Source organism: Drosophila obscura, unplaced genomic scaffold, assembly GCF_018151105.1.
Source record: "Drosophila obscura isolate BZ-5 IFL unplaced genomic scaffold, ASM1815110v1 contig_150, whole genome shotgun sequence".
Taxonomy (NCBI): Eukaryota; Metazoa; Arthropoda; class Insecta; order Diptera; family Drosophilidae; genus Drosophila; species Drosophila obscura.
This window is the reverse complement of record NW_024542736.1, coordinates 13,019,909-13,033,423: the sequence shown is the minus strand read 5'-3', so window position 1 is coordinate 13,033,423 and position 13,515 is coordinate 13,019,909. Positions and strand designations below refer to the sequence as shown.

Sequence of the window (13,515 nt, the reverse complement as noted above, 5' to 3'; positions counted from 1 at the left end):
ACATTTAGCAGACTGCAGAAAAGGAACAAATACCAACGACAATCGTGCAGCTACGTAGTATGCACGTTCCTGAAAATGAAACTACAGAAAAAGCAACACCGACAATCAACAAAGAAAGAGTCCGTCTACATATATGTACATATGTACATTTGTACTTATGTTTATAACAATATCATACATGTATATATGTAGGTGCATAGGTCTGGTCCCATGCTTTTGGGGTTGTTGCAATTACCACCACAAAACTTTGCTAATGACATGAAACACGAATACGTGTCCCCAAACAGAGGGGAAATAGTAGTATCATTTGGCTGTCTCAGAAACAAAAATGCTTTCGATTGCAGTCACAAATTGAATTGGCACTTGCTGTAAATATGAAAATTAAGTTAAGTAAACACAGATTGCTTACAATATCACATTACAAACATTACATTACATTTTTCTACTTTTTACTTGCAGTATCACCCTCCGCGGTGGGGCACCGTAGGAAGCCGCAAACATGAAGGTTAAGCTTTCGCTAAATAGCAGACATGCCTCTCTATGGGGACATCTGAAATTCCCTTAGCCATCCTCTAATCCCGAAGCACTTCAACTCCTTCGCCAAGGAAAATCAATAGAAACATTACAGCTAATTCTTAGTTTCCCCGTTCCGAGGGTTGCACATTTTTACTTTACACAAAATATACTCGTACTATATTATAAAGTTAGTTATAAATTAATTATGTGTGAAGGCTTTAAAAGTAACTGCTTTGCGATTCGGCAGGCATCGACATTCGAGGGCTCAAAGTCATTCTATTCCTTGCAGGCTGGCATTATAATGTACAATTGACTTTCAAAATAATGCTAACAGAATCAAAGAAACATTGGCAACTAAAATATCTACACACACATTCACACACTCAGCGTTAAAAATACATAACATTACAAATATTTCGCGCTAGCAGAATCGCATTTAGTTAACAACTTTTCACATACTGCGATACGAGAGTAGATACATAGGTGTAGCATATTAGGAATATGTATGTATTGTATGTATATAAATAAGCAGAAATGGCGCTAGAAATGAATGGAATAAAAACTGACAAACACAAATACAACACAAATAAAATACACCTTTTACTTTCTTAGTTTTCATTTCCGTTTCTTCTTCCACCAGCGATAGACCTACGATAATCTAATCCGCAATGGCCGTGTAGGGCAGACTGCTATGCTTGGGCTTTGTCTTATTAATGAACACCTTTATTGCCCCATTGAAATCAGCGCTGACCAACACATAACCGCATCCCTTTTTATGCTGTTCCACAAGTGGATCAGGTGCATTGTGAGCCAACTGAAACACAAATCAGAAAACATTTTGTTAAGCATCTGATTCAGATAAATGAAGAATGATTGCATGTTACCTTCTCATTCGAAATTTCATCTGGTTCTGGCTTGATGATGGCCTCTGGATGTGGCGCGAATATGGCACAGGTGACAGTGGCATTGTGTGCTTTAATGCCCTCCCAGAAATCGCTGCGATCACGACGAACCTGCAAGGAGTACAAAGATTACAAATAACAATAAAGGAATGTTCTGCATGACTGCATAAATCATAAATTTTTCTAACCGAGCTCAGCTTGGAGTAGTCGTGATTGGTCTTCCATATATAGATGCATTGATTCTCGGATCCGGCAATAATATACTTCCCATCGTGACTGAACGACCCCTTGATCTGCGAGGAGACATTCAAGTAGCCCTTGTACTTGCAGGACAAGTTCAGGTCCCTCAAATCGTAGAGGCGCACTCGGCTGTCATTGGAGGTGACCAATATTTTGTCCTCTCCGGGCATGGGCTCGATGCCGCTGATCTTACGGCCAATGCGATTCTTGCCGCGGGTAGAGCGCACATGGATCTGCGTGTGGTACTTGAGCTGATCCGTGTTGTAGAATATACAGCGTCCATCGTAGCTGCCGACCACTGCAAACTGCCCGTTCTGACAGAAATTGGCTGCCGTGATAAGCTTTGTCTGGCCATCCACCTCGTTCCACAGAGCCACCTTCTTGTCCGGTATATTCCACAGTCTCAGCTTGCCATCGAGGCTTCCGCTCAAAAAGTATCGATCGTCGCGCGGGTGGAAGGCAATGGCTGTGACAAAATCAATATGCTGAAAGCAGCAGAGGCACTCCTTTCTGGATATGTGCCACAGGCGGACAGTCTTGTCCATGCTGCTGGACAGGATGAAGTAGTTCTTCGACCAGCTAACATCTAGCAAATCCGAGGTGTGCCCGTTGTAGGTGCAGAACGGCTTGGGCATGAATGGCCCTGTGCATTTCTCAGCGGCTGTGGCCATGGCAATGGCCTCCTCTGCGGAGTGCTGCGAAACAAGAGACTCTTGCGAGGGGGTGGGCGATGACTTCTGATCGGCATTGTATTTGTTGCGCATGTCCTGAGGAATGTTCAATGAGCATTGGACAAAGGAAAATGAAAACTTCCAAGAACTGTTACCTGAAAGAATGGATAGGCATCTTTTAAGACCCAAATTCGCAGAACCTTATCCTGCCCAGCTGTGGCCAAGAGGCGCCCACACGAGCTGAACTTCATGCACCACACGGCGCTCGTGTCCTCGCCACTCAGGTCCTGCACGTGCTGTAGTTTGGTGAACTCGTAGGGCCCCTTGTTGGACGAGGATGCTTTGATTTTGATATTCTGCTCGGGATTCATGGCATCCACAATATCGGCCACATCCTCCTTGTGTCGCGCATGCGACACTTCGGAAGCAATCGACTTGGCCTTGTCCACAGTCTTACGCATTGTGGTGCCAAAGAAGCGCTTAATGCGTGCCGTCTTCTTTTTCAGACGACTACCGTCGTCCGTTTCGAGCTCCTCTTCGTCGGGCTGCTGGCCTTCAATACTAGGTGGAATCCCAATCACACTCTCCTCATCGGACTCCTTCTGGGTCACCTCCAGGTGGGACGTCAGCTTAAGGATATGCAGCGAGAGTGGATTCCAGCCCTCAGGCACTGGGGGTGAACGCATCTCGGAGAGCGGCATGTTCTCTCCCGTGTCTAGATTCTTGACAGGCACCTGCTCGAGTATCTCAAAGTCGGTTAGCTGCTTGCCGGAGCTAGTGCGCGTCCTCACATAAATATTCATCTGCTTTAGCACATCTTCGTCGCCAGCGGACTTTCGTCGTTCCTTATCGTTGGTGACGCGATACAAAGCTGGATATCTGTCGGGAAAACAAAGAAAAGAAGAAATTTAAATTTAGAAAAGTCAAAAAATGCAAGAAAAACTAACCGTGTGGCACTGCCCAAGCTATTGGAGCCGGTGCCTGCCAACTTGCGACGATTTGCGTTCTCCATGAGCATTTTCTCAATGCGCTCAATCTCATCCTGGGACGGACCCTGGGCCTTGTTGCTAGCCTCATCGCGTGGCTTGACAACGTAGCCTCCCTGAATGGCCTTGAATAGATTAAGTCCCTGATTCGGATCAATGGAGCTGACGCGTCCTGGCGCCGAGTTGCTCTTGGCCGAGTTTGAGGGACTTGGTTTGGAGTAAACTGATGTGGAACTGCTCCCCAGCGAATGCGAAGGCTTGGAGAGAGCCGCAATTGCCGACGTGGCCAACATTGGACGTATATGCATGGCACTCATCGATGGCATCTGCGCCAGAGACGAGGGCGTGGCTGTAGTCGTGGCCGATACGATTGTGTTGGTGGACGAGCAAGTCAATGTGTTGCTGGATGCCGAGGTATTGGCATCGTTGAGCGAGCTCTCAAACTCCAGGACAAAGTCATCGCGCAGCTTCTGCTGGGCATCGCGTACACTTCTTACGGAACGAGTGTCACTGTCAGTGTCTTCCGCGTCGGTAGGTCGGTCGGTCATATTGAACTGATCCGAGGAACTGCTTGAAAAGTGTCGCGATTTCTTCTTCCTTCGTGGTGGGGCCACAGGCCCACATGAGGTTATTGAATCTGTCGTCTTGGACTGCGCAAGCTTCGTGCTTGCTATCACATCTGGCTCTTGCAACATGATTCCCACAGCAGCTGATGCCTGCACTGGCACTGATTCGTTCGAGCGGACCCCAGAAGCACTGCCCACGCTAGTGGGGGCTGCAGCTGCTGCATCCTGCTGCTGATGCTTGGGCGAGACACCTGGCGTACTTATGCCAGAGGATGTGCCTGCTGTTCTCGCTGCTGAGGGCATGCTTGAAGGCTGCGTCGGTTGTTGTGGCTGGGGCTGCGTCTGTGCATGTTGTTGTTGCTGCTGCTTCTGCTGAGCATTCAGAGAGGCCAGCGACTCGCGATCAATACTGATGGCTGTGCATAGATATGAGTGTTTCCTTAGTTTATTTATTTTTTGATTAAATGTCAGTGTCTCACTCACCCGAAGGATCTATGCTGCCCGCCAAGATGCGTCCCACGCGACCCAAGGATGTCATGCTCTGTATGCTCATTGCATCGGTTTCGATCACCTTGAACGGATGCGTGGATCGATTGGTGAAAATCCCATCAGTGGAGCTATTCTGCAATCATTAAATACAAAGTCAATAAACGAAAGAATAAATATTTAGAAACCATGCTAGATCCCAAAAATATATACCTGCGAGTCAGGTGTAAGTGTATTTCCTGGATTATCATCTTCGTCGTTTTGCATGCACTGACGGAGTTCGTGAAAGCGTTGTCTACCATACTACACGATATTTGTTGTATAGTTAATAGGTATAGTTTTCCACAAAATATAAAAGAAGAGAATAACAATATTATGAGAAAACGAAATGGGATGCAGAGAATGAACATCATAAACAATTGCAATGCAATGCAACCAACACTTACTGCTCCGTGCACTGGCTTTGGCTCGGCGAAGACTACGGGTGCTATATCCTGTTGCTTCAGACGAGCTCCTATACTGTTGGTGGGACTCCGTGTGGCAGGCGTTCCAGCGCCAATGGGAGTCGCATCGCTGTCCGATGAGGCAGCTGCGTTGACACGCACCGCGGGCTCTGGAAATATAAACTCCTGAGCCACCTCCGCCGGCAATCTACGACTAGAAGAAACAATTTTGTGTATTAGTCAGCCTTGCTGAATATAAAGATTAGAGTGAGGTTCGTACCAAAGTGTGGCATGACGATTGGGCGTAGTGTCTTCGGCATCGAAAAATTCCTCGGAACTGTCCGAATCGGTCTCCAGCTTACTCATAGTTGTGTTGTGGTTGTGCGTAGTCAATGTGGTCCGTCTGTATTACCTAACCACCTCAACTCGTTTCTGTATGCAAATTTCGACGAAAGTACTTTTTTCGCTTTTTATTATTAACTTAACTCCTTTTTGTTGTTGTGAAGCGTTGCTCACGCTTAAGATGGTTGTTGACTTACGTCGTTCTTTGCTGTCGCGCTAACGCAACAGTCATTTGTTTAACATTTTAGAAACATTTGAGGGTTAAAAAACATTTTACCACTATGAATTTATGTAGAAATCAATTGTTTAATTGAGTTTTTATGTAGGGTTGTTGCAATACATATAGATGTATCGATATATATGCTTTTCCGATAACATATTTTAGGTGATATATCATATAGATATTTTTAACTATATTTAGTGCGCTAATTATTTTTCTCATTATTTACTTATATATACAAAATTTCAAAGGATATTTACTGCATCAGTGGATGACCACGAAGATTAATTGTGTGGCGATACTAATAAGGTTTGAAGTAAATTTCTGGTCACCGTTTTGGCTTAACAGTGACAGTCACGCTCTCATCCCCATGCTGAAAATATTCGACTGGGTATCGATAGCAATCAGCTGTTCGCAGCCATATTTATTTTTCACACGGCACACTAGTAAACAAACGTACATATTTATGTGCAATTCTTGTACTTGTAACCTTTCGTAAAGTGACGGGCTGCGCTGCGCTATTAATCGCAAAGCTCTTCTAAAGGGACGACTGTATCTCACAAAGACAAAGATATTCCTCTGGAATCCCATTCCAAAAAGAGAATCGTGCATTAACATATATTTTTTAGTTGGTGCCAATTTTTGCAACTGCTACTGCGCATTAGATAAATAAATAAGATTTGTTTGTTCGGCAACGCAACAGTCACAAGAGTCAATGAAAACAAAAGAAAAGCCTTTTCCTTTGTGCCTCAGTGAAGCCTCGAGGAGACGAGCACGTTAACGCCAACACAACCAGCAAAACGGTAAAGAACCGCAATATTATAACTAACCTAGCGTAAGGCGCTTTTGAACTACATTCCCCCCGTCCCACACAATATACGACAAACAGCTAAATAGCGGCCATATTTGATCATATTTTGCACACAAGCACTCCAAGCTAATCTTAAAATCTGTGCTCCGCCGATCACTACTTCAACATTACTATATTACCTGTTATCAACGCCGCAGACATATGAACATATGTACGAAAACAATCGCAGTGATTTGGTTAGACAACAACTTGTTTGGAAAACTGGTTTTGCTTCAAGTCTGGTTTGAACGATTTTGCTAAGAATCCAAAGGGTTATAATGCTAAAACACTCTCGTGGTATAGGAATACTTCATAGGTATGATGAAAACAAAGAAAAGTATATTTAATTATATTTGTTTCGGTTTCCAACGGTGAAAATTAAAATACAGTCAGCTGACCGTCAACAGTTGTGTGTGTGTGTGATAGCACAACAAAGTGCTTAAATACATATTACATGGTATTACATGCGTTAAGTACATACATACATATGTATATGGATGCAACCGTTATCGTTTTAGGGACCAAATTGTTTATTCTTAAACACTTACACATGTCCAGCACCAGCACGTTTCTGCTTGATAATCAGCATTTGTTCAGTTCAGTTTGTAGATTTGTCATGTCTCTTTCTGTAGTGCGAGTGCAAAATTATCGTCGCCATTTGTATGTCAAGCGAAGCGAGAGCTTTTCCATTTCATTATTCTGTCGTCAATAATGTGATTCATGTAATTCATGGGTTAGCAACTGAAATCTTCTTACGCATATACTAAGTAATAGAGGAGAGTATGTACTACTCTATAGCTTGGAACACCCAAGATATAATTTCCATTCGATCTGTTCTGTTCTGTCTATAATAATGCAAACGAAAGACGTTGCCTCTCAGAACGAGCTCAGTTACCGGCGCGATAAGACGACGACGACCTGTGTGTGAAAGCTTGGAGCATAAATTTCCGCATTAGTAACAGTCAAGTGTGTTATAGTTATGGTTCTATTGTGTTAACAGTTGAAATTATACAAACACACCGCTATACAACGCCACCAATCATGTTTGGACGCTGAACAATCCATTGTCCCCCATTTGTGCACATGTACTCGTGTTATGTAGATTGTGTTCGACCATAAGTATGAACCTTACAAAAACATAAATGTTTTTAACAAACGATTAAACTGGACGGAGTGTATACGTATAGCATAGATAATGTGTACTAGATCCACAGCTCTCCTAGTGTCGATTCTTGGGTTCTGTCTTTTTCATCATTCCTTAAAACCTGGCGCTGTTGTTCGTCTAATTTCCAGAGTATTTAAACTTCGGTACGCTGTTCCATTTCGTTTCTTTGTATGATAGTTCAATGACAACCAACGACCGCGAAAGATACGAAAGTGGAGCTATCTCGCTCGGAAATTGTCGCAGCAGCATTTTCAGGTACTGGGCCTGCTGCGTTAAAGCTTTTACAAATGAAAATCCCCAAATGATCAGCCATGACATCATTAGGATATAATTTTGCAGAGAGACGCTGCCAGTGGCTGTTTTTCCCAATAAACATGTATACGATTGCCGCTTAACAAAGCCACCAACATCATGGCATGTTAGTGGTATGGGTGGCAGTGACAGTAGCTGTGCCAGTCCGGCGTCTAACTATATCTTATCGCGAAAAAATTGAACAATTTAAGCTTCATCGTTCACAGCAGCAGCCGACATATAAAACAGAAAATCAAATCAGAAACCGAACTGAGACGTGAGAGTACCCAAATGGCTTCTTTTACAATTTCATTTAGTATCTCTATGAACACTAAAGGCGACGGATATCCATTTTGAGGATTGTTCCTCCCATTACGAGTAGATCGAGCCTGATTTTTGTGATTCCATCGGCAGCACTATAGTTTCTTTGTCGTTGATAATTGGATAAGTAGACATAAAAGGACTGTGACGTACTTTGTGTAATCTTTTAAGTTTGATGATCGAATCGATGATCAATTTGTGATTTTGTTAAACGCTTTCCACCTGCTATTAGCCTTCGAGGATATACGTCGTAACGAGTAAGCATATGTACGCTTATGTACAAACCTAAGGATAGTTGAGACAATGATCTTGGTCATTATAGCGTTTGATTGACTGTCACTCCTGCTAAAGCTATCTCTAGTCATACTTAAGCCTTAAAGACTTAAATTTTACACAGACTTGCTTATCGAGCCTGACAACAGAACCAGTCAAGCGAGCTACTGCTCCCCTATTGACTGACGTCCGTTCATTGTCGATATCTAAGAGATTTTCTGATCATACTGGCACCGCATCTGGGTATTCCTTGATTTTGTTGCCAGGTACCAGTATTTTGGAACTGATTCAGCCTGACTTATATTTTTTATTGTATACATATATACTCGTAAATTTCACATATTTTTTTTATTTAAAATTCAAATTTGGCTTTCAGCTGGGACAAAGGCTGTCGACATATTCAGTAAAGAAGTTAATGGACATGATCAGACAGTGATTAAATACATACACATCCCCACGTGCAGGCAAAACCAACGCTCAACCGGAAGAGACCTCGTCCAGATCCAGATCCAGTCCAGGAAACAGCAGTAGCTGAAACACAGACAATAATGAGCACAAATAGCAGCTTTTTTGATGAACATTTCACCATGCTTTATGCTAATCTGATGAACAATTACGTGCCAGAGTACTTTAAGAGCTTCCAGTACACCCCGTGGGTGTTCTCGCTGCTGGGATCGGTGGTAATCGGCCTCAGTGGCATCTTTCCACTGTTCATTATTCCGACCGAGGAGAAACTGGCCAAAAATGGATACAAAGACCGTAAGTGTTCCTTTAAGATATTGATTTTTTCCCGACCCGTACTTAACGTTCCCTCTTTCTGCAGCTGCGGAATCAAAGTTTCTGCGAGTGCTTCTGAGCTTCGCCGTGGGAGGCCTGCTAGGGGATGTGTTCCTCCATTTGCTGCCAGAGGCCTGGGAAGGGGATCACCATAGCTCTTCCGGGGACTCCAGCCACCCATCGCTACGCTCAGGACTGTGGGTGCTCGCTGGAATACTAATCTTCACAATAGTGGAGAAGATCTTCTCCGGCTACACGAGCGCAGACGAGGAGAACCCCCAGCCCAAGTGCGTGGAAATCGCCAACTGCCTGTTGCGCCGCAATGGAGGCCAGCTGCCGGAGGGAGGAACCTCCGAGAGCTGCGGCGGTGCTTGCGACATTGAGGACGTGGACAAGGTTTGCTTCCTGCGCGAGCGGGAGCAGAAGTCCAAGGAGCAGAAAGAACAGCCCAGAAAGGTCGCCGGATACCTGAACCTGTTGGCCAATTCCATCGACAACTTCACGCACGGGCTGGCGGTGGCTGGCTCTTTCCTAGTCTCCTTCAGACACGGAGTCCTGGCTACATTTGCCATACTATGTAAATATGATGACGTAGGCTTCAATCATTCATAGTTGCTTACGTGATGTTTCCTTGCAGTGCACGAGATCCCCCACGAGGTTGGCGATTTTGCCATTCTTCTGCGTTCCGGCTTCAGTCGCTGGGATGCGGCTCGCGCACAGCTGCTAACAGCAGGAGCAGGCCTACTTGGTGCCCTGGTGGCAATTGGAGGCTCCGGTGTAACCTCAGCCATGGGTATGTCCACGCTAATGAACTAAAATGATGATGATTTACTAAGCTCTCTTCTTTACCTTTACAGAGGCACGCACCTCGTGGATCATGCCCTTTACCGCTGGCGGTTTCCTACACATTTCGCTGGTCACAGTATTACCTGATCTCTTAAAGGAAGAAGAGCGCAAGGAATCCATTAAGCAGCTGCTGGCCCTTGTCTTTGGCATTGCATTAATGGCTATCATGACAACGCTTTTCGAACACTAACCAACCCTAGCAGGAAGCTGATGAGCATATCAAAATTCCATAAATGGTTCCAGGACAGGACCGTTGTTGGCTGTCCAAAATTGAAATGAATTTGTTGTACTTTACAGGATGCGCCCAGCCACTCGTCCTATTTTGCGTTATGTAATTATAGCCGATACGAATGATATTTAAACTACTGTTAATAATTACGTATTATTGTACCATACGAAACATGAATAGAAACTCTGTTTTTAAAGAAATCTACTCTCTTCGGATCCCATCTTTTTTTTGCAACAGTAAAGAACAGCTCGAGAAATTCTTCTATCAAAAGAATCGGTTTTTATTTTGTTTTCTTTGCAAGTCCATTGATCATCTGAACTGAACGCTTCGCTTGCAAGCTTATCTAGGGCCTTTACTTCTTAGACTTGATCTTCTTAAGGTAGAATTCCAATTCCTTGCCTTCCAGAATGTAGCCGTCGGACCGACCGCACTGACCGGGGCGGGAAGAAATGCAGGCTGAAAGGGATAGAAAGGAAAGGGATTAGCAAAAAAAAAAAAAGATAATTAACCCACGCAGGGCATAAGCTATGGAAATCAGAGTAACTATGACAAGCCGTAATCACACCCAACAGGCTTGCATTGTTCTTAAAACAAGAACTTTGCAATAAAGTTGTTGGATCGCTAGGGATTTTACATCACTTTTGTACAGCCTTAAATAAAATAAAAACTAAAAGAATACACACCCAAGATGCGGCCAGAAGTGAACTGGTCCTCCAAGGCCTGCTCAACTTTGCCAAACTTTTGACGCTCCAGGTACTTCTTCATGACCTTTTCGCTGCGCTTCTTGGTCAGCACATCGTTCTCATCCTCCTTCTGTGCGTGCTTGGGGTTGCGCTTGCGTCCCAAGGGCAGCACGTAGTGGGACTCGTACCATTGGCGGAATGGCGTGGCGTCGATGACCACAATGCTGTTCTTGACCAGCGTCTTGGTGCGCACCAGCTCGTTGTTGGATGCATTGTATACGACGTCAGCAATGCGAGTCTTGCGAGCAACACCCTCGGAGGCCCAGGCAAAGTTGCCGTTCTCCAGGCGCAGGGCACGCAGTTTGCTGTTGCCTCCACGAGTGCGCACAGAGTGCACGCGGCTGGAGCCGAGCTGAAATGAAAGACCAACCGTTTAGAATATCTGCACACTTCTATGTAGAGTAGACTATTTTGTTGTGACAGTTGAAAATCAGTAGTCCGAACATAAAGCTTTTAAATCATCAAACGGCAGCACACGATTTGGTAAACCATGCGCAATTACAGTTGACACGCGTTAACATCATTTTAGCAATCAGCTACATATTTGTACATTTCTGTATGCCAGGCACAGTGTTCAGGCATCGCTTACCTTGGTGTTGGCGGCGGGGCGACCCAACTCGAACTTGCGCTTCTTGCGAAGCGACTTGCGCTTGCCACCAGTGGAACGGCGCTTGTGTGCACTATCACGGCTAATACCTGTGAACAATATTAAACACACGAATTAAAACGGGGCACATTTGCTTTGTTTAAATATCAAGAACAATATATGGACACACAAACACATGCACACACAATTGTGGTCACGGGAACTTGAGGGTTGAATTTATTGAAAAACGCAGCTAAATTATTGAATTTATAGTCAATCCGTTCTTGGCGCTGCTCTTCTCATACATTTTTACATTGATTCAATGCATTTTTGAGCCCATTTCCGTGATATTTTAACGCAATTTGCACGAGCCGACTTACCCATGTTCGAGTAAAAAGCGAGAAAGAAAGGAAAAGACACGCACAACACCTCGTGTCAAAATTTTAAGGTTACTTTTTTGACATTTGAAAATTATGGGCAGCCCTGTTCCAGCTCTGCCTATCGCGCTGCCACTGCTAACATGCGCATTGCAGCACATTTGGTGCTACTTTTGATGTACACTGTACACTGTACACCACGAACCGAGCGAACTAGAAAATCTGCGGCAAAACAATTTGTTGTTCTTTTTTGAACCTAATTTTAATTCAAAAACTACCGAATCGATCGGTATCTGCGAATATACAAGTTTCGAATGCAATTATGGTTGGAAAAAACTTCAAGGCCCTCTCGCATTTCCATCGCCTAACCGAATACATAGTGCAGTGCAAACATTGTGCAAAAACACTCTCGTCTAAACACACTTCATCGAATCTGACGCGCCACTTAATAAGGAACCACAAGCTACTGGCACGACAGATTTTTGCGGGCGAAGAGGGCAAAATGCTGGCTGAACTGAAGGACGAGCTGGAGGCGGCCTCCGCCTCCGAGGACATGCACATGAACATGGACGAGGGCGATGGGGACGGCGATGGCGAGGGCGACTGTGAAGGCGAGACCGGCGAAGGTGAGACCAAGAATGCAGTCCGTACGATTATTGGCGTTCAGCAGCAGCAATTGGATCGGCAGAGCCAGGAAGCGGAGATGCGGAACAAAGTAATTGGCAAGAACAACAAGCTGTGGGCGCACTTTGTCCGTATATCGGAGTTTATGGCCAAATGCAAGCACTGTTCAAAAACATTATCCTCCAAACACTCGTCGTCCAACTTGATGCGTCACATTGTCCGCCGCCATCACAATCTTTCGAAGACCTTAGACCACTCGCATCATCATTTGATGATGCCCAAAAAGGAGATCATGTGCAACATTGAGCGCAGGCAGATGGCGGATCCACTGGAAAAAGTCAACTTCGATGATGTGGATAGCATTATTGAGAAGGTGACGGATCATTTGGAGGACGAGGTGAGCGTAATGTTTTTGTTCCACTGTTTCCGGCCGCAGTAAATCTAATACATAATTTTATGTCTTTTTTTTTTAAGGTAACTTCGATTTCGCTGCAGGAACCCTTCTACGAGTACGTCGTCGACAACACCGAGGAAGTTGGGGTTAAACATGATTATCCAGAATCTAGCGACATGCACCACATGGTCCAAGCTGACTCCGCCTCGCTTTCGGAGACCACCACGCAAATGGACGAGAAGCTGAAGGCTGAGACGATATACTTTAATGAGATGGCCGAACTGGCCAGATCCAAGCGGCGGCTAATCGACTTGCAGACGAAGAAGCTGCTGCTTGACATGAACGTTGTGGAAAACTAACAACAACGAGAGGGCACATAGGCAGAAACGTTTTCTTTAATATATATTGTAGATGAAATGGACGGGCGATATGATTATTTAAATATACACATAACAAATTGTAACTTAAAAAATGATAATGTTGATCTGTTTATTGACCGGCCAAGACATTTCGATTCAGGCTAATCACTTGGTCTTGAATCTGAATCTTGCACCCAATTTTGTTCAATGAACCTGAACTTCCTCAAGTGAACAAGGGACTTGGAATCAGTTCTATTGAGTTTCATTATTTCATTGATAGTTTCATTTTTTTCTTTGATACCGATAAC

The 13,515-nt window shown here is 44.4% G+C and overlaps 4 protein-coding genes and 1 non-coding gene across 9 annotated transcripts; 2 read left to right on the top strand and 3 right to left on the bottom strand.

Moving 5' to 3' along the window:
- Positions 1-444: 444 nt before the first annotated feature.
- Positions 445-5,488, bottom strand: LOC111066530 (WD repeat-containing protein 44). Of its 2 annotated transcripts, none has more exons than XM_022355233.2 (10): positions 5,350-5,488; positions 5,091-5,242; positions 4,814-5,024; positions 4,581-4,670; positions 4,365-4,503; positions 3,277-4,297; positions 2,485-3,208; positions 1,607-2,425; positions 1,401-1,529; positions 445-1,330 (listed from the first exon to the last, which is right to left on the bottom strand). In XM_022355233.2, exons 2-10 carry the CDS (start codon positions 5,174-5,176, stop codon positions 1,175-1,177), a joined length of 3,375 nt encoding a protein of 1,124 aa, XP_022210925.2. In that variant the 5' UTR covers positions 5,177-5,242; positions 5,350-5,488; the 3' UTR covers positions 445-1,174. The 2 variants fall into 2 exon arrangements, with proteins under 2 accessions (XP_022210925.2, XP_022210924.2); XM_022355232.2 differs by having other exon boundaries at positions 446-1,330; positions 5,091-5,267.
- A 349-nt stretch (positions 5,489-5,837) lies between these two features.
- LOC111066534 (zinc transporter ZIP13 homolog) lies at positions 5,838-10,324 on the top strand. 3 transcript variants are annotated; one of them, XM_022355239.2, is made up of 6 exons: positions 5,838-6,175; positions 8,649-8,675; positions 8,737-9,031; positions 9,096-9,626; positions 9,687-9,842; positions 9,907-10,324. In XM_022355239.2, the coding sequence occupies exons 3-6, from the start codon at positions 8,821-8,823 to the stop codon at positions 10,083-10,085; spliced, it is 1,077 nt and encodes a 358-aa protein (XP_022210931.2). In that variant the 5' UTR covers positions 5,838-6,175; positions 8,649-8,675; positions 8,737-8,820; the 3' UTR covers positions 10,086-10,324. The 3 variants fall into 3 exon arrangements, with proteins under 3 accessions (XP_022210931.2, XP_022210932.2, XP_022210930.2); XM_022355240.2 differs by lacking the exon at positions 8,649-8,675; XM_022355238.2 differs by having other exon boundaries at positions 8,649-9,031.
- A 59-nt stretch (positions 10,325-10,383) lies between these two features.
- On the bottom strand, positions 10,384-11,931 carry LOC111066536 (40S ribosomal protein S8). Its single transcript, XM_022355243.2, has 4 exons — positions 11,834-11,931; positions 11,457-11,563; positions 10,808-11,219; positions 10,384-10,580 (listed from the first exon to the last, which is right to left on the bottom strand). Exons 1-4 carry the CDS (start codon positions 11,835-11,837, stop codon positions 10,477-10,479), a joined length of 627 nt encoding a protein of 208 aa, XP_022210935.1. The 5' UTR covers positions 11,838-11,931; the 3' UTR covers positions 10,384-10,476.
- LOC121403849 lies at positions 10,657-10,703 on the bottom strand. Its single transcript, XR_005967504.1, has one exon. It is a non-coding gene; the product is annotated as a small nucleolar RNA R442 (small nucleolar RNA).
- Positions 11,932-11,942: 11 nt separating the features above from the next.
- LOC111066535 lies at positions 11,943-13,311 on the top strand. 2 transcript variants are annotated; one of them, XM_022355242.2, is made up of 2 exons: positions 11,943-12,545; positions 12,929-13,311. In XM_022355242.2, the coding sequence occupies exons 1-2, from the start codon at positions 12,153-12,155 to the stop codon at positions 13,205-13,207; spliced, it is 672 nt and encodes a 223-aa protein (XP_022210934.1). In that variant the 5' UTR covers positions 11,943-12,152; the 3' UTR covers positions 13,208-13,311. The 2 variants fall into 2 exon arrangements, with proteins under 2 accessions (XP_022210934.1, XP_022210933.1); XM_022355241.2 differs by having other exon boundaries at positions 11,946-12,851; positions 12,929-13,309.
- Positions 13,312-13,515: the final 204 nt, after the last annotated feature.

Excerpts from the sequence above, each read along its gene's own strand:
- LOC111066530 (XM_022355233.2), bottom strand. The coding sequence starts at position 5,176 with ATGAGTAAGCTGGAGACCGATTCGGACAGTTCCGAGGAATTTTTCGAT. Across the intron at positions 5,025-5,090 it reads AATCGTCATGCCACACTTTG|TCGTAGATTGCCGGCGGAGG; the intron begins GTACGAACCTCA and ends TGTTTCTTCTAG. Across the intron at positions 4,504-4,580 it reads CACTTACACCTGACTCGCAG|AATAGCTCCACTGATGGGAT; the intron begins GTATATATTTTT and ends TAATGATTGCAG.
- LOC111066534 (XM_022355240.2), top strand. The coding sequence starts at position 8,821 with ATGAGCACAAATAGCAGCTTTTTTGATGAACATTTCACCATGCTTTAT. Across the intron at positions 9,627-9,686 it reads GGCTACATTTGCCATACTAT|TGCACGAGATCCCCCACGAG; the intron begins GTAAATATGATG and ends GTTTCCTTGCAG. Across the intron at positions 9,843-9,906 it reads CGGTGTAACCTCAGCCATGG|AGGCACGCACCTCGTGGATC; the intron begins GTATGTCCACGC and ends TTACCTTTACAG.
- LOC111066536 (XM_022355243.2), bottom strand. Across the intron at positions 11,220-11,456 it reads GCCCCGCCGCCAACACCAAG|CTCGGCTCCAGCCGCGTGCA; the intron begins GTAAGCGATGCC and ends CTTTCATTTCAG. Across the intron at positions 10,581-10,807 it reads CACTTCTGGCCGCATCTTGG|CCTGCATTTCTTCCCGCCCC; the intron begins GTGTGTATTCTT and ends TATCCCTTTCAG.
- LOC111066535 (XM_022355241.2), top strand. The coding sequence starts at position 12,153 with ATGGTTGGAAAAAACTTCAAGGCCCTCTCGCATTTCCATCGCCTAACC. Across the intron at positions 12,852-12,928 it reads CGGATCATTTGGAGGACGAG|GTAACTTCGATTTCGCTGCA; the intron begins GTGAGCGTAATG and ends TTTTTTTTTAAG.